The sequence below is a fragment of the Stegodyphus dumicola genome, chromosome 2 (genome assembly GCF_044657685.1).
Source record: "Stegodyphus dumicola isolate Sdum_Otavi_A_Nest chromosome 2, ASM4465768v1".
Lineage (NCBI taxonomy): Eukaryota > Metazoa > Arthropoda > Arachnida > Araneae > Eresidae > Stegodyphus > Stegodyphus dumicola.
The window spans coordinates 250,378,770-250,399,102 of record NC_140769.1 but is presented as its reverse complement, the minus strand read 5'-3'; the positions used below and the strand labels follow the sequence as shown (position 1 = coordinate 250,399,102).

The 20,333-nt window shown below is 32.3% G+C and overlaps 1 protein-coding gene across 2 annotated transcripts in view; it reads left to right on the top strand.

The window, feature by feature from the left end:
* The window catches only part of LOC118192515 (glutamate receptor 4-like), a 69,911-nt gene extending 58,386 nt beyond the window's left edge, over positions 1–11,525 (top strand). For both annotated transcript variants that reach the window (XM_085812007.1, XM_085812006.1), the window contains 2 exons: positions 5,667–5,787; positions 11,173–11,525. In XM_085812007.1, coding sequence (XP_085668133.1) covers positions 5,667–5,787; positions 11,173–11,307 — 256 coding nt within the window. In that variant the 3' untranslated portion in view covers positions 11,308–11,525. The remainder of the gene's footprint in view (positions 1–5,666; positions 5,788–11,172) is intronic.
* Positions 11,526–20,333: the final 8,808 nt, after the last annotated feature.

Here is a 20,333-nt window from a genome sequence, read left to right as displayed (position 1 = left end):
TTTATTTATTTAGGACTCACTCCGGGATCATGCAAATATTATCTCCTTATATGTTTGAAGCGTGCCTTCCCCAAAACTCGATGGCGGGTCTCGTACTCACTCCAGCAGTCCGTAGATATTGGTTAGCTGTCCTCTGAGAATTTGCGTCTTGCTTATCTTCGAACAAAGGGCAATGTAAAATTTGGCTCACACAATTGTTTTATTCAAAACTCGAAGGTGGGAGGGTACGGCTGTGATACTGATTATTCCTAACCTCTGTCTTGGTATTAAATAATTTCTGAAAAGAAAGTTAAGAAATTGTGTTAATATTGATTTGTACTTAGAAAAATTGTATAAATTATGATACGTAAAAAATACTTCCAGAAGCCAAAGAAATAGATTAGGTAATGCCATATTGCTCGAGGATTGTGCTTGAATAAATTTACCTCAGTGTTCGAAAAGCTAGCGGGAATTTTAGCGTTTCTGACAGTCCTGTAAGCACTGGCAGACTACTTTTTTTAATATTTGCTGTAGACAAGCGTGATGTCGTTTTGGATAATTTGAAGTGTTAGAATATATTGATCTTGAAACACCTTGGTAAAAGAAGACAGCCAGAAGTTACGGGATAAAAGAATTAGTGAGTAAGAGTTGCATGGTAGAGATTTTCCCTGTGTTAAGGATTTCTTCAACTGTAATTGACTTCAACTGCCCATGTAATTGAGAACGTTACTGCGACGGTCGACAGATGCTATTACGTCGTTTTACCTACAACATGAATTATGCTGTCTTCGAATGTTGTCACATTTTTCTTAAACAATGAGTACGTCATTTGTTGCTCAGCTTCAAGTATTGCAAATTTTATTACATGACATGATATCTTCCATTACATTAGGACTACTATCGAATATTCCACAGACAACACGAGGAAGCAGATTCCATTATATCTGAATTTAGCAATGCTAAGCATCTCAAGATTGTTGCCAAGGAAAATCGAATTCAGCGTTTGTACTGTCAAGAAACTCTCCGACGACAATAGAACTAAGAAATGGAATGAATGCATAGACCGACTTATTTCTAATAATAGGCTATCTCAGTGATCTAATGTGGCTCGAAACGTGTTGTTAGGAAAACCCATGTGTTTGTTAAGTTCAATAATTAATATTTATTAAATAGCTTACCTTGAATTTTCATCGACTTATAGTTACCTGGAAATACTTGAATTTGACACAATAAAAGGAGTCAAAGAATTCAGTAATATTTTGACTTTATCAGCTATCAGATTTGTTTACATGAGTTCTTCCTTTCTTAGCATCGAATACTAGTCGTTTGGTTTTATTTAATATGTTGCCACAAACACACGGCAAAATTAAAAATACATTACGAATTAAACATCTGGCGCGAGCGCAGCGCCATCTGTAGAGAAAGATAAAATAAGGCATAAACATTTTTAAAACTGAACACCATGTTTAATTGAAAATTTATGTTGATAGCAGTTACAAAAACTAAAACGATTTGCATGCTACGGACCTGCCATGGACAGAGGTTCTCAGGCCCATCAGAAGTTTTATCTACCACTTGAATGAAAGACTTTCCAAAACTTCGTGAAACTAGAAGTTAAGCTTCAAAATATTGCACAGATGTGAGGCTGTGTAGGAAAACTGGTATTAGCTTTAGTAATTAATTCCATATGATGGGACTCTTAATTGCAACCATAAAACCAAGAAGAAGTTCTATAGCTTGGTCTTTGTTTGCTTCTTGTCTTAAACAGCAGCTTTATCTATTCTGCAATATGCTGCACATCAGCAAAGGTTTTATCAGATTGTCCTAGCCTCAAGTTGCATCAGTGCCATCTTTTCTCTTTCTACGAACTTGTTGTTAATGGAATACTGCACCAATATAAAATTTTATAGTAATATTTCCTGCCTTTAGTCACCCTCCTTCGCTGACAGGAAGAAAAGCTTTCCTAGAGTTATGTCAAGCTGTATACTTCACTTTTTTACGTTGTTTGACTTCACAAAAACTGAATACGAATGCTGGAATAGACGCCAAATTCAATCTAGTCGAAGATTTACGACCAGCCTTTCGGAAAGAGGTGTAGAAACACACACGGGTCATCAGTAAAAAATCACTTGAAGATGATTTTAAAGACAGTGGGCTCATATTCCACGAGACCTTCACTGCGTTAACTTCAATTTGGTACTTAAGGGGCTAGTCAGTGTGTAAGCTAGGAACCACTAAATGATTCCTGTAAGGGCAAAGCTGGGTACATGCAAATTATTTGTCCTAAGTTTTTGGAAAAGTAATGCTTCCAAACATTAATCGAGATTCCACTTATACATTTGCATCGATTTTTGAGAACAGTTTCTAAAATTTAATAAAGCTTTACGTAAAAATGCAAAAGACCCGTTTATTTAAAGCTTACATAACAATCTTGCCTAGAGATATGTGTTTGTTTGCAATGATGAGGAAGCAGAGGACAAAGTATGAATGGCCCCGTCATGGCGAAATACATGCGGGTTGACTGTTTTTAAGAAGATAAGCATTGTAGGAGAAACTAAGACCATGAACTCATTTCCGAAACACATGGAGGGGGGGATCTCAGATGCAGATATTTTCTTCTACCTAGAATCAAGCAGTAACAATCAGTAATTTTACCCCATGAATCGAGAGTATTTGTAATTGATAGAACTGTGTACAAATGACACAGAGCTTTAGTATGTGCTCCTGCAGAGTGATAATAACACTTCCTCATAGTAAAACAAAACTAAATTAACATTATTTCGTCATTTTCAAAACCCCACCATCTCTAAGAAATCTTTTTAATGCAACAGTCCATAATTACTTTTCCTATAGACCATTTTAGACGTTTTCTTGCGGGACTTTGATAATTGTAATAAAAAGTTATTGCAGTTTAATCCTTTTTTGTTTGTAACAAAAAACCTTTTGTTTTCAGCATAATATTTTATAGCAATAAATGTTTCTCTTAATGAAATTCATAAATAAAGGCTTACATTTAAAGAGAAAAAGAACTAATATAGCCTAAAAAGTTGCCCATGTCTTTATAAAAGAACTGTTATATTCTGAATTACTAAATTTCTGCCTTAAGTAATTACTTTATTCTTATTAATTTCTTGTTTTTGACTTGTTTTCTTGTTTTCTATAATCTTCAGTATTCATTGTATACCATAACGACATCGTTGATTGGTTGGGTTCAACGTGCACTTCGCATTTATTGCACGCACACTGATGGTATATTCATACATAATTTTTCATGTGATATTTCATGTTGCAACTGACTTCTGAATACAAGAATGACCATTATGTCAGTGAACTGTACGGCCAGAATATTGAAAACAGCCGGTAGGTGAACACAGTCAATGCATGGTAGCATTCATTTCGTAGTGTTAAATATAAATAGATGAAATGTAAGTTAATAGGCAACATATGGGCTTCAAAAAGTGTATCACAGTCGATGAAAATGGGCAAAAATGGCCGCTTAGCACCTTTGATCACGATAGATTTGTTGGGTGTTCGCGTTAAATAGTTAGATTCAACTCCAACGCTAATAAAGCTAGAATTCTTCCGATGGCATCTGTATCAAAGATTTACCGCGGGTTAGTGCAGGGTTAAGGAACGTGTTACAAGAACTGTCCTTCACAATCGTTCAAGTAAACAGTTCAGGCTTCATGAAGAGCTGAATATACGAAACCATTTTATACGAAACCATTTAAATCGCCTTAATAAATAACTGGTGCTAAGATGTTTATAAGTTTCTTTAGAAAATTATATTAGAATTTAGTTGAATTTTTATTTTAATTTAACCGTTTGAATTTGTTATTTATTATACTATTAATTTATATGAACATGTATAAAATAAAGTATTCTTTTTACTTGACATTTTATTTCAAAAGCAGTGAGTTTTATACTACTATTCCATATATATATTCTTCAACTAAATAATCTATTCTCGCATTTTCTCATTCATAGACTATTATCCTAAATGAGTTTAGCTTGTTTATTGAGCATGGGTGCACACATTGGGTTTAATGCATGGGGTGAATATGGGTTTTACTGCAAAGCAAATGTGTGTTATCTGCTTAAGGAAAAGATGCCTATATATAGAGGACTTTCTAAAGGAAATTGTTTCCTATTGACTTACATATGGAGGGACCATGAAAACCCTATACAGTCGGCTCATTTGCTGGTAATCGAACTCGGTTCGAACTATCAGTGTTCAGTGGTCGTATTTATTTGGCCACACATAGGCTCAAATACACTTACCCGTTGACATACGAATAAAATTCCAGTTAATGTTTTTAAAAATATTAATTAATTTACTGTTAGATTTAGTTGCGACTATCGAAAATTGTATTTAAATTTTTCAAATGTAACGAAAAAAGGGAGAGTTTTATATAAAACTAATAACAATCTGTTCTGGCATTAATAATAAACGATACCTCTCAAACATCCTTTATTTCAAAAGTTTAAGCTAGCTAATTAAATTTTTGACAAATGAAATAAGGAATTTCTGTTGCTTTTATGGAATAAATTTAAGATAGTTATTTTTATGTGGGGAACTTTATTGTTCAAAAATGTACTTTAAAATAAATATTTGAAAAGTTGATTTCGTGTAAGATACCTTTATTATAAATGTGAATTTCTGACAGCTTTTTTCTTGAACAGCAACAACTTGAAGAATTAAATTCGAAATTTAAAAAGATAATGCCTGAACCGAGTTAAATTCTGTAATTGTATCCACGTCTCTGAACCGTGTTAATTTACGTTATGTTGATGGTCACCAGTGGCAGAGTAGTGAAGGACATTGGGCATTGATATTTTGACCAACAGCTCGAACCGTAGTGAATGGGAGTTTTCATACTTTTTTTTTAATGTGTAACATGAATAAGAACTGGTTTTTCTTAAAAAGCCCTCCCCCGGCAAAGCACACATTTCCTTAGCCTATCGTGCTTTATCGTACTTGACCAAACAACCAAATATATATATATATGTATATATATATATATATATATATAATTACATAATATACTAAGTAATTGCATTATATATATATATTTAATTACATAATATACTACGTAATTGCATTGTATATATTATTTTTTACTTTACATACTTATATAAAGTAAACAAAATAGTATGTAACATAAAAACAAGTAAAACAAAATACTAACTTTAATTTGCAATAGTCTCTTAACCCTTTTAATTTGGATATTTCCTCTTTTCAGACTAAAAATAGTAGCTCCTTAAATTTAAACTGCGCCATTTCAAAATTAAAGCCACAATTTGATTCTTGCATAAAGCTTAACGCAGAAAACTTGCACAAGGTTTCAGCCTACAATAACTTTAGTGAGTAATGAATTAGCCAATCAAAATGCATTGAAATCGAAACTAACTCACTTTAAACTAAGATTTCATCTCAAAAACAGAGCACTTGCTTTCTACTTCTCTTGCTACTGAAACCTGGGCATTTCAAATTTGTGAACTGTATCGATGTAGTTCTTCAAAACCAGGTTCCTTATTTTTGAACATGTTATACAAATTTTGACACAGCTTTAAAATGCGAAATCTACGACAGTTTACATAAATAGATTATTCATACTGGTATAACAACAAATTACTTTCTCATCCTGTTTCTGAAAATATGAAGCTAATTTATTATATATTTGTAGGGATCTCACAGATCATGGTATTCTGACCCTGACGGAAAGAGGAATTCTACGGATGTTGTACGAAAAATGGTGGTATAATGGCAGCACTCTGTGCGAGGATCCAAATCGAGATCTTTTACAGGCAAGTAATACGTTGTGTTAGCATTTATAATAATTATTTTGTATTTTGTTTTTACAGTATACTATTCAACAGCTGAATCTGCTTTGTTTAACTAATCATGCTATATTAAGTCAAACTTCAAATCCCTTATATTGTTGGTTAAAGTTTGAAACATGTTATATGATTACACGAATAGTTTTTACACACGTGAGAATGCAACTCCCTTATAACCGCAATTTTTTAAATACATTATTACTCACGACAAATGTGCGACTATTTTAATGCTTGGAAGCATGAGATGGAAAATTAATCTCACTGAGAGAGGCTATGCCAAAATTCTTAAAATTCTTTTCTGATACATATTAACGGACATTATAGCTATTTTACTTCCGTCACTTATGATACGCTTCTGTTGCAGTGTAAGAAGTTAGGATAACATAAGTCTCAGCATTATTCCCACAGCTAAAAAGCATTTACAGAGTTACTGTTATAGAATACTTTTTAACAGACAATATACATTTTTACTTTCGTCATCTATGATACGCTTCCATTGCAGTGTAAAAAGATGCTCCTAGTGAGTTCGGATAACATTAGTCCTACAACTAGAAAGAGTTTACGGAGTTACGATTACAGAATATTGATTAACAGGCATTATAGTTTTTTAAATCCTTCACTTATGATACGCTTCCACTGCAGAGCAAGAATGTAGTGAGTTAGAATAACATTAGTCTCAGCAACTATTCCCACAAACAGAAAGCGTTTACAGAGTCATCTTTTGCTATAGCATTCAATATCTCTTACGACTTTTCCTGCACTGATCACATAGTTTTAATTCTGATGAGTAAGGAGAACGAAAGACAAAGCTCGGCCAAAAACTAATTCATACTATACGTATTCATGGATCAAATTTGTGAGAAGTCTTTTCATGCGGTAAAATTAGCTGATATGAGCAGGAAAACAAGAAATCTTGCAGACATCATGAATCTTCTGTCTAGAGGCTTTTCAGAATGCTATGCTGTTTTGCTCCATCCTTTGGAGATGTGCTGGTTCAGAGCCATTCAGAACGATTATCATCTCAATCGACAATCAACCATTTTCGAAACAGTTAAGCCTAATTTTTCATTTAGCGAAAAGTGTTCTCGCTGAAACCTCATTAAACCAATTTGTATTTCATGAAGACCTTTTACCAAGTTTATAACAAAATCTAATACGCATTCACAGGGCTTAATTTCTAAAATCAGAAGTGCCGGAGCCCTATGGAAGAAGGGGGAAAAATAACTAAAAAAACAAAATGACTAATAATTAAATAATTAAATATGAATAAAACTTAATAAAAACTATGAAATGGCTTAGCTGGCTTTGAATATACGGTATAACGTACTATTTCAAGAGATGGGATGAAAGAAACAAAATCCATTCTTTTTCCACCACACCAATGGAAAACATAAAACCATTAAAGGGGCACTAATGAGAACAGAGAGAATGGCAGAAACAATATGGAGAGTATGGAAAGGAATTTTAATAGAGAAACTTAGCTTCGAAAAGATGACGGAAGAGTCCTAAGCTTTCTGACTGCGATGTCCAACCCGTATAAATTTAGCTTTTAAGCCATGGAGGTAGGAAAGGCCATGAAGGTTACTTCCTACCTCCATGTTTTAAGCAGAATGCGATTCAGCAAAAAAATTGCCTCCAAGTCGTATCTGATAGCAAAATGAGAAGAAATGCAAGGTCTGCACAAGTGAAAATTTTTATCCCTCGTATTCGGTTGCATATTTCAGGTCTGCCCGAGCTCTGCAGTGACAGTTCACTGGTGCTGGAAGTGCACAAGCAAGGTAATCATTTTTAGTACTTTCGGGAACAAAACATTTTACCCGCTCTTGAAAATTCATTGCACTATGGAGAGAATAAGCCTTTGACAGGCCGATAGAGGACTGTCTCTCCTTAAAAGCGTTAACACCTCCGTCCATTTTTACCCTAGAGAAAATCAGGCATGTATTCGGAAGTTATAATCGACTTTTAACGCATATTTATTTTTAAAATAAAATTTTTCCCGCTGAAAGTACGTTCCATTTTACATAAAAAAAGTGCCGAAGATCTTTTATTAGGACTCTGGTGAGCTCCAGCTAGAATCAACATTTACCGCAGAAATTGAGAAGTACCGACACAATTTAAGCTCTGCAGAGTCATTATTTTTCGTTAACATTTCCAAGAATGACAAAATCGTAGAATGAACTAATCGCAGCCATGAAAACAACCACGCAACCTGATCGAATTACCATTGTTAATCACCGTCCACTTGTTGGCAGATGTATCGACTAAGGTTTACAAGAAGTTAATTTAATCAACAATTTAATTTAATCATCATATTGTTGGTGATGTTTGTTTGTAAGGTTTACAACAATTAATTAATTTTATTAAATTATCGTATGGTTTACAGTAATTCAATCTTCATATTGCTTATGATTTAATCATTGTATTGTGCATGATGTTTATCGTTTATGATTGTTATCATTGACTAAGGTTTAAGACCATTTAATTTAATCATTACAGCACAATTTAATCATCATATTCATTGCAAGTCTTCTACACAAATTTATGCTGTCATCGAAAATACAACCCCAGAAAGCTCCAGTTGTTTAACAGTATTCCAAATAGAATCTTATATACTCTTTCAAACAAATAATTTATTATTGATTAACATCTTTAATATCTGTTTTAGAATCAGTAATTTCGAGGATCCTCCGCAAGTTCGGATTTGTGGGTTCATCAATGAGATTCACTACTAAATGGTATTTTTTGGATAGCGTTTATTGAAGAAATTTTATTTTCAGCGACGGGGAAGGAAGTTACATAATATTTATGTATCTTTTGCTACCACAACAAAAAAGAAAACACAATGAATAAAATATTTCTATTTATTAACAAACGTATTATAGAATGAGTAAAATTTGTACTAAATAACCAATAACAACAATAATTAAATTCCACCCTTAGACTACGATTACACGAAAAGAAATTGACAGAAGCCATTCATACAGTACTTCATTAGTAATTCTTATCATTAATCTTTTCTGCATCTACTTTCGTTCAATAGAATTCTCCTCTCCTCTTTTTCACCGACACGACCATTCTGCTTCTCTGAAAGACGTGAAGTCAGAATTGGCATAGCTGTAGAGCAGTATTTGGTTGCACGTAACACTTACTCTGTACTTTCAATGATTATGCATATTCCATCGTACAAAAAATTGGCTAAGAGATAGCTGAAGTTTTCAAGAATATATATATACATACATTAATGGATTATTTAGTATAATATCTCCTTTGATAAAGGTAGTTAGAATTCTATTAAAATAAAGTAACTTAGGTGAAGGGCTTTTAATGATGCAGAAAGTCTATATTAATATCATGAACATTTTAAAATATGCTATTCCAGATATTAACGTATTTCAGAAGGAAAAATATGTGGCATTATCTCACACATATAAAATTTTCTATGTAAACTTTTTTTTTTTTACATATTCTTATGTGCGTACGGGTTCTTAATGGAATAAATGCACACAAAACTCATGATAGCGTCATAAAATTTCTTTTCCCCAAAGAAACCTTTTACAGTTCTGGAAATTTCTACAAAAATACTGTTACAGCTGTTCTCAGTATCACAGAGTACAATTAGTACAGTCAAAAGTCGTTAATACGGAGTCGTCGGGACTTCGACGATTCCGGATTATAGATCATCAGTTTAAATCGAGTAAGATGGCATGCAGAAATTCTAAAATTAAAAATATGAAACCGTAATTTATGAAATAAAGAACAATTATGATCTAAAGAGTATCAAAATTTACAAAAAAAAAAAAAAAAAGCATAATATTAATTTGTTTACTTTATTAAACATTTCTTTTAATGTAAGTTGTTTAAGTTGCTTCGTTTTATGTGATAATACTTTCTCCTTAATTCTATAAACAGACATAATTTTTTGTTCACTTACAAAGTTCCGCTGTTCAAGTCCCGTTTATTGCTGTGCCGAGAATACCGACTAACTTGTCAGTCGAAATTTTTTCGTTTTCACTAACCTCTCTGTCACATAATTATGTCTTTATCCATTTTTTGCAGCAATTCCATTTTTTGTTTGTTGGACATCGAAACATACTTTCGTTTTGTACGATCCTTTGGGAGCTCCAGAATCAAAAATTCTATTTGATATAATCGAAAGTTCAAGTTTACTTTTATAGTATTGCTCTTACAGTCTGCAAAAAATAATAAGCCGGATCCAATTCGAAAATTAAGGAACAACGCAATCATCAACATTAACTGAAATAGATAATTAGATAATTTTAGCTTACACCGTCCGTTATACATAAAACGCGCACGCGAAAACGTATTCTGCGCTTGCGCACACGCAAATGCGCAGTCGTAAGAGGTCTTACGCGCACGCGTAATCGCCTATGCGTATGTGTCAACGCGGCGCATGCGCAGAAAGTTTTTAGCTTTGAGGTCCGGATTATAGATCATTCCGAATTATGGGTGTCCGAATTAACGACTTTTGACTGTAGTTACAATTCAAACTACTAAGAACGTTAAACACAGTGCAATGCAAAGCGCATCTAAATAGCGAAGATGTGATCTCTCAATACATCGAACTCAACAACAGAGAAATGATACTCTCCCAGATCTTATTTACTTTTCCCCCAGCCATCATGTAATCTCCAGTACCTTCTATTTCTCGAAATTAATTATAGGGTTAAATTTACATATAAGGGGCAGATGCGGTTTACATACAGGGATCAACTGACAGTATCAGCTCTACAGTTATACAGTAACCGCACCAAAATGTCGCCAAAGGATCGCTATATTTGGAGACAAAAATTAGTCGCCAAAAGCATCGCCAATTTAGCCAGAATCATTTACCTAAATGTTAAATAGTAAAACTCTGTAATCTTAATTTTCCGGCAGCACTTCATTTCTTCAGGCATTTCACATTACATTATACAAAATGTAATACAGTTTTGCATATAATTTGACAAATTATTTAATGTGTACAAAATTCGTAACAGTATATTCAATCAAATGCTGGTGAATTCGCAGCGTAACTGGAGACAGGATAGCATTCCATCTCACTACTTATGAAACTTCTCTCCCTTCACTTTATTTCACATTTATCACCTGTTCCTATATTATTATTACGAGGGGGGGGAAGAGAAGTGCTGACTTCGATATAAAAAGAGCACGTAGTTTTAAAGTCAAAATTTCAAACCTTTAATAAAAGAACATGAAAAACATATGAACTTTGAGAGAAATTCTTCCTGTATATTTGATGTATACAAGAAAAATTTTAGAGTAAAAATGTATTGACAGCAAATAATTTAGAAATAAAATATTAATAAATGCTTTTCTTTCTTCTCCCTACAGAAAGTTTACAGCAATTCTATGACTCTGCATGAAGTGTCTGGAGTGTTTTACTTATTTATAATACTTTTACTAGTGTCTGTAGCAGCTGCTACAGTTGAATATTACGTAAGAACAAGACGAATTTCAATGGAATGAAAGACCATATTTTTATTTAGAACTTTCAGGTTGTAGTATGACTGTGCTAATCATATGGAACTTCAAAACAGAGTGCAGCAGGCAGAAACTAACACTGTATAAAACAAATATATTTCAATATCACCAGTCAAGTGGTTAAATAATGATTCTGGATTTTAATTTGTTGTCACGTTTGTACATATATATATGCAATAAAAAATTATTTTTGAAAAGTTTAATGGAAAAAAAAAGTTTATTACTTTAAATTTGCCAGTTCATTTATTTATATGAGAAATGCTGTAGAGCTTGTTATCCAGATTTTATTCTTCAATATTTGGCTAAGTAAATTTAATGATCTTACACTAAACATTTATTAAAAATTGTAGGTCAGTCTTCATGATGTATGCTGACATTCATCTAAATTAATTTAATAGCTTCAGAAATACTTAAAAGTGTAGTATACACAGTATTGTTGATATGATTAAAATCCATGAAAAAAGTTATTTAAGTAAATAAATTCATACTAAACTTAAAACAAAAACATACTGTGCATAGACATATTGCTCTGTGTTTATTTGTGAATAATCCTGTAACAAGTTGAGAGGTGGAGCACCAACTACACACCCTCAAATATTACCTTTCTTGTGATGGCGAGTTATCATTCTTGGCTATAACTGGCTGTGGAAGCAACAAACACACAAATTGTAAAACCTTAACTTTATTTTCTTACCACTTGTATGTAGCATTAAAACAATAGAAACACAGAAATTAAGTCTTCCTGACTGACTGACTGCTTTCAACCTAATAGCAGTTTCTGCAGAAATAACAGTAACAAACAAGTCCAGTGGCACAGCTAAACAGGAGGACGCAGGGACAGCATGCACTAGGTGGCACATTTTTAGCATGAAGCATTATTTTATAGGGGTTAATTAGGTGGATGGTCAAGGCAGGTGAAGAATAATTAGATTCTAAACTGCCACATGAAATTAAATTGAGAAGAAAATGGCATACTTTTAGAAGCAGCCTTTTTAAGTGAAACATTTGAAACAGGTGAAGAATAATTAGATTCTAAACTATCATATGGAATTAAATTGAGAAGAAATGATATTTTACATGTTTTTGAAGTATTGAAAGAAATCACCATATGATATTAGCAGCTTTTTACATGCTCTTGTTGTACCTGTTTTATTCCATCGAAGCTTTTGAATGCAAGTTATGAATATCATCTTATAACAGAAAGGTTTATTTTCTTACTCCAAATAAATGCTTGACAGAATGATCTTTAAAATACTTTATTTTAAACATAATATAAAAAGAATTACAAGCATACTGTTTACAGCTCAAAGTGGTTTATAGGTTGTTATTGAATGTTTGATTTGTTGCAAACTAAATTATGGTCACGGTGACTTTCATAACAAAAAAATTCTTGTTAAGAATAGGAATTATTTCCATTTTATTTTTGTTATTGCAAGGCAAATAGAAACAAGAACATGGTAGAACAATCCTTTTAACTTTTAGTTTGTTTTGAAATATAATTCCAGAACATTCTTCCAGATACTGTAATACTGGTGTGAATTTTTTTTTGCACTGATGAAAGTATACTTGTGAGAAGTAAAGTGTCTAAATGTAAATAAAGTAAAATGTCTATTTCTAAATGGAAATCATTTTAGAAGTATATATATATAAAAAAAAATTATATTTTGCATTTAGAAATCTTTCTCTACTGTCTATGTAACAGCAAGAACAATCAAATAGATCTCTACAATATCACTGATGGTTTTATGAATAAAAAAACTAGCAAAATAATAGTATAATTTTAAATTTCTTCAGAAACAAATGTAAAATCTTAATTTATTTTCCTACATGCCATTATTTTTTTGCATATCAGCAAATAATGTGACAAATCAGGGATCACCCTAAGCTGCAAAATCTCTAGCTATGCCACTACCAAAGTTTTTACTACAAGACATGCTAGTTACAGTTGTTCTCAGTTTAAATAATGCAGCGTGCCCTAAAATCTCCATACACCTCTCAAAGTACATGTGACTAAACAAAACATAAATGAAATCCTTAAAAAAAAAATCTGAAAGATCTTTCAGATTTTACATTACACCCAAAGGGACTTTTTTTAAACCTTTTGTGTGTTACCTTTATTTATTAAATGTTCTTTGCGCTTAAACCATAAAATTCAATTCAACAGCAATATCGCAGAATAATTTTAAAATGAGCATATCTTTAGAATTTCTGATACAGTCTCACGTGCTTGAGATAATTTTTTTTTTTCCTGTACAGTGTTGCCATTGCTTGCTTTGAAATTGTTGAGTTTGTTAATAAAAAATTCGTTGAAGCGTTACAAAATATGAAATCGATAATAAAACAAATGTCAAATTCCAAATTAGGGCTTCCAGATGTGCATATTTGGTGGAAGATTACATTATTCAAAATTTGATGTCTGTAGGTACCCTGGTTTTATCACAACATGAAAAACATACATACATTTATGCAGATTCTTATTTAATTTCTTTTTATATAAGAAGACAGGGCAATAATATTTGGTGGCGACAATTTGAAAAGTGAAATTTAATGTTTTGGACGCAAAATGCCAAATCGAATAGCCCTTCTGGACCAACACCCTTGCTCTAAAAAAACTATTTGTTAAATGAAATTTCAGAATTGTTTAACTAAATTGACACTGTGGTGACATTATACCTATTTTTCATTATGCAAGAAAGTCTTACCTAAAACAGTAGTTAGTTAATTTCTTCTAGTAAACAGTTGTAAGCAGGTATAACATCTATATATTTTAAGATCTATTTTTAGTATATGTCAAATTGTTTCTGCATATAGGTATTTATCATTAAGGATCAAGTGACACTTTTCATTGTAAAGAATAATATTTTGCATTATTGCGGCATTACGTTACTCACTTGCAATATCATAAATATATGTCTGGCATTCACATAACAGACAACTCAGTTTACTGATGAGCTGTGATCCCAATTAGTTTGGATAATAGAAGTTCTATTGCATTGGCTTTTGGTTAAGTGTCATTGTTTCAATGCAATTATGTATGTCACCTTAGATTTAGTTGATCTGTCCATTACAGAGTAGAACATCTTCAAGACAGCGAAGAAAACAAACTAATTTTTCAAGACAGACCATAAAATTAATTGAATTCATTTCTCTTCACATAAGAATTCCATGGATTATGTAAGTCATAGTTTAAAATATATGCAATGAAATATGAATTCTGACAAAGGCTGTGGAGTCGGGCAGATTTTGGGATAAAAAGAGTCAGAGCTGGAGTTGCTAAAAACAGGTCGACCTCCAGTTTTTGTTGGTACAGTTTGAATTTGAAATATAATTAAAATGAATTGAAAAAAAAAAAAAAAAATTAATGACAACCTTAGTTATTATTTTTATTTATGAACTAGATACATTAATAAATAGTTATTTTCTATTATATTGACATATTAATAAATATATATAAGGGAAGAGGATGGATGTGATATTTGCTATTACTGATTAGACTGATTCATTTAGTTACAAATCTCACTGGTAAATTTAGGTAAGCAGCAGTAGCAGCAAGAACTCCCAAAATTGATGCCATTCTTAGGAAGTGAGCAATTATTGATCAAGCAACACGATAAGGAAGTACATATTTGATGATAAAGAGGTTGTTAGAATCAAGAACGTTTTCAGATGTAGATAACCCTAATGTTTCATTAACAGAAAGACTGTGGATGATTTTACAGAATTGGAAACTCGTCTTTCTACACCATATATAGCCATAAAAGAGCTGCAATCTGAAGAATTGACAAGAGGTGAGAATGGAAGAATGTGAAGTTTGTTCTTTCTGAAATGGAGGGTTTATTGCAGAAAGAATCATTTCTTCAATGAAAAGAGAAAATAGTTTGCTAGACAATCAGATCTTGCTGGGTTCAATATATGTAGATCCAAAACGCCCAATTTTCTTGGATGGGAAACAAATTAAAAAGGCAAAGAAAGCCACCTATGAACTTTCATTAAGAATGAGATTATTCTTAGAACTGGAGAATTCGAATCAAGACAGTCAAACTGCAGACGTTGCAAATGAGTCTCTATCATCCTCTTCCAGTTATGAATTAGATTTTGAGAAATATTTTTGGATAATATTGAAAAGGCTAACGCAAAGCAAATGAAAATAAAGAACCAAGAGCCTTTCGATATAAAAATGAAAAAAATACAAACAAGATTTCTACAGGGCCTTTGAAGAAATAGAGAAATATGATTGCGCTTGCAAGATACCTCTTTTAGAACTTATAAAAATCTATCCTGAAAAGTTAAAAGAAGTAGCCCTAACAGTAACAGCACTTCCCCCTACTCAAGTTAGTGTGGAAAGACTCTTCTCAGCTCTGGAGTTTATCAAATCGGATCTTTGACCCTCCAACAAAGAAGATCTTGCCGAAGCTATCTGTTTCTTAGAAATAACTATTGCCAGTTTTTCCATTTCATAATAAATGCTAATTAATATAAATAATTTGCTATGCCATCATTTTTTTTCTTTTCTGTAGCATCTATTACTTCTTTTACATTAAAAAAATAAGCTGTAACCCATGTTATATTGTAAATGTATATATGAGGGAGTCGGTCATTTTCCCTACCGACTCCACAGCCCTTATTCTGACACACACACACAAAATATTAATTTAGCAACTAGCCATTTTACCATGCAGTCTCATTCAGTACTGATTATATGATGGAAACAAGCGAATGAAAAGATAAGACTTACTTGATACACCACACACTAATACTTCATCTTACTGAAGCACTTCCTTTTGTACGTACGCACATCTCTAAATTATGCACCTCTTGCATTTTTTTACTGAATTGGGCATGAAATACCTATTTCAATTTCATATAATTGGTAAAAAATATTCTTATAATAAACTTTATGGTTGTGAACACCTTTCATTGAAAATAGATCTTTACAAGGCCACCATTAAATATTAAAGGAGCATAATAAAAGCAAACCATAAACTGCATACAACATAATTTACACAGGTATTTATTGCATGTTTTTAGTTTCAATATAAATATAACATCCTTTAGAAAGGGCCATTTCACAGCAGCAGAATAGAATCTACATTTCTGTGATAATTTGCATTCTTTTAACAGGTGAAAATATACTATTAAAATTCAATTTCCTGAATATCAGTTTTATTAAATATAAAGAAGTTACAATCAGTTTTTCAATCTTCGAATTATTGTAACTTAATTAACTGATCCCTAAAAGCAAGCTGAAAAATGACATCAAAAACAACAAATTATGAAATTAAATATCCTGATCAGTTTCACATACTTGCCAACCTACGACACTAAAAAATCAGGAGATTTTTTTAAGAAATCGGGAGATTTTTCACAATGTTAAAAAGACTTTTTAAATGATGAAAATATAGTTTTTAATAATGAATTAACTTTAAATAGTAACTAATTCTTAAATGCAAGCAACACAAAAATACTTTACACATAAAAAAACATTTTTATTACTTGCATCGTTTAAGAAAACGAAAAAAAAAAAAAAAAAAAAAAAAAAAAAAAAAAAAACTTTAATCAGTTTTCGTACAAATGTTATAAACAGTGGCAGATTTTGCTTTCTTTAAGAAAGAAACTTCATAAGTTTGTTCATAGCAATTGCCACGTAGGCCTGCTTTTGCTAATAAAAGTTTTTCTAATGTGTCATCACTAATTTTAGATCTAAATTTAGTCCTCATTTTCGCAACAACACTAAAAATCCTCTCACACTCTGCATTAATATGGAGAACTGTCAAGATGGCCAACATAATTCTAGACAGTTCACTATATTTTAAAATTCCATCAGCATCTTTCAGTTTTCCAATTAAACTCCACTGGGTGCCAATCCTAGCTGATTTTATAACTTCATCCAAGTTTTCTAATTGTAACCTGCTGTTGAAAATGTTTCAATTTTCCCTTCCTTTTAGAACTCCTTTCAAGATAATAGTAAATATCAACAATGTGTTCATTCACATTTATTGGTAAAGAAGCTGCCCCTTTTTCAGCTGCTAAATTTAAGAGGTGACAGGTGCACCTCATAATCTGAAAATCTGAATTTTCCTTTCTTAAGATGCCTGCAACACCAGTCTTCAAGCCTACCAATACTGGTGCATTATCGGCACCAAGTGCTAAGCGATTATCCAGAGGGACTACATTTTCTGTTAAAGTTTTAATAATTAGCTGTGCTATAGTAAAGCCTGTCAAATGTCTTTCTAAAGTGGGGACAGAAAGTAAACTGCACTCATTTTCTGAATACTCTGGATTAAAAAAAGAAACACTAATTGGATACAGTTTTGAATCGGTATTATTGCTTCCATCCGTAGAGAGGCAGAACGGAGCTGTTTTAATGCGATCAATAACTGAAGATTTATTTTTCAAATCTATTTCTTTAACAATTGCGCCTGTTTCGGTTCTTGCACTTGAGTATTTCTTAGCGATTTCATTATCGGGAAACATTTTTCTAAATAAAGCTGCAGTGTAATCCAATGCATTCAGTGGCAGGTTGTGCTCCAGTAAAAAGGCAGAGAACAGATATTCTGCATCAATAACTTTTTGGTCCTTCGCTTCCCAATAAAAATTACATTTTTCGTTTTTTTCAAAACAACTCATTTTGTCCTTGTGTTTTTGTGTACGCACATGTTTGAGAACATCCGCCCTTCTACCATGCGAAATCGAAAAATCGCAATGACAGGCGGTACACATTGCAAATTTATTACATTTCCTTGAGGAAATAATGGAAGGAAAGCCAACTGTGTACAATTTTTGAAACGTACACGAGTATTTCACCTTTCTCGCAGGACATAAGAAAAGATGATAATTTCTAAAACTATTTTCCGAAGGCACGTGTACTCACACAACTCAGGACAAAATGACCGAAATAACTATAGAACATCCAAATAACAGCTTGCTTTGTCCTCATTGGTTAATATATGCCAGGTGACACGCAATGGAGCAAGATGCCCATTGGAGAACTGGAGAACGACGTTTCTGGATACGTATATGCTCTCACTCACAAAGCAGAAGTTATCTAATTCGCAAAGTTTTGTTTTGGATATAATCTAGAAAAAATTCAATTGCTTTCAGATGTCCAAAATCACTTTTTGTTCATATAACAAAGTATTAAGCCAAGTTCCATAAAATACGTGAGAAATTTTAAGAATAAGAAAAAGTCGGGAGAAATATATTGTAAATCGGGTTGGCAGGAGAGCGGTCGAAAATCGGAAGAGTTGGCAACTCTGGTTTCATTATTTATTGCAAAAATAAAGGCCAGATAAGAGGGTATGTATGTATGCATATATATAATTACAAAACAATTATATATACAGTCAAAAGTTGTTAATTCGGACACCCATAATCCGGACCTTAAAGCTAAAAACTTTCTGTGCATGCGCCGCGTCGGCACATGCCTGCAGGCGTTTTATGCATGCGCGTAAGACCTTGACTACTGCGCATATGCGTGTGCGCAAGTGCAGAATACGTTTTTGCCTGTGCGTTTAATGTATAACGGACGGTGTAAGCTAAAATTATCTAATTATCTATTTCAGTTAATGTTAATGATTGCGTTGTTCCTTAATCTTCGAATTGGATCCCACTTATTATTTTTTGCAGACTGTAAGAGCAATTTTATAAAAGTAAACTTGAACTTTCGATTATGTCAAATAGAATTTCCGATGCTGGATTTTCCAAAGGATCTACAAAACGAAAGTATGTTTCGATGTCCAACAAACAAAAAATGGATAAAGACATGAAGAATGTGACAGAGAGGTTAGTAAAAACGAAAAAATTTCGATTGACAAGTTAGTCGGTATTCTCGGCACAGCAATTAACGGGACTTGAACAGCGGAACTTTGTAACTGAACAAGAAATTATGTCTTTTTATAGAATTAAAGAGAAAGTATTATCACATAAAATGAAGCAACTTAAACAACTTACATTGAAAGAAATGTTTAATAAAGTAAAAACAAATAAATATTAAGCTTTTTCTTTTCTTTTCTTTTTTTTTTTTTTTTTGTAAATTTTGATACCCTTTAGATCATAATTGTTCTTTATTTCATAAATTACGGTTTCATATTTTTAATTTTAGAATTTCTGCATGCCATCTTACGAGATTCAAACTGATGATCTATAATCCGGAAAAATCGATAATTCGGAATTGCCGAAGTCCCGACGAGTCCGGATTAACGACTTTTGACTGTATATAGGTAGCAATCAGATGTTATAGCACCCCCAAATACAAAATTTTGAGGTTCTATATGACTAATAATTTTTTAGTTATGCGAGGTACTTACATCATAAGAAAATTCGTTTTGAATCCATTTTACAATCTGTTTTGGAAAAAAAAAAGAGTCCTTTATACTTTCCATACCTAGATGTCACACAAAAAAGTTGTTGGAATGGAATCAGAAGCAGTCAAAATGGAAATTTCTGTTGAAATATGATACTTGAAATTTTTCACGATTCTGTCTATGTCCCCATGGTTGAAAAAAACCTTTACAGATGTTCAATTGAGAGTTTAACCATATCGAAACACCAGAAGAGTTCTTTGAGGAAGGCTTAAAAATTTAGTTTTTCACTGCAATACATGTATTCAATTAAGTGGGGATTGTACTTTGAAAAACTGTATTGTTAATACTGATCAAAATTGATAAAATACAAAAATTGTACTTAAATTCCTAAAACTTTGGAAACATCCCTCATAGATTCAACACCACTTTCAAAGTGTGATGTTTTCAAAAATACCATACTTTGAAATATATATATATATAAATAGAGAACCTAGAAAGTATCAGTACTTCTTGCAAATTCTGTGGTTTTCAATAATGGTGAACCGAGATACAATGTCACTACATTTTCATATGAAATTTAAATGTTCTAATTAAAATATTCAGAAACTAGAAATGAGGGAGAACTAAGTCTGGTACACAGGGTATTAAAATCATAAAACAATGTCACCATGTGGGAGATTTACACTACAATGTGAAATTCTGATGACA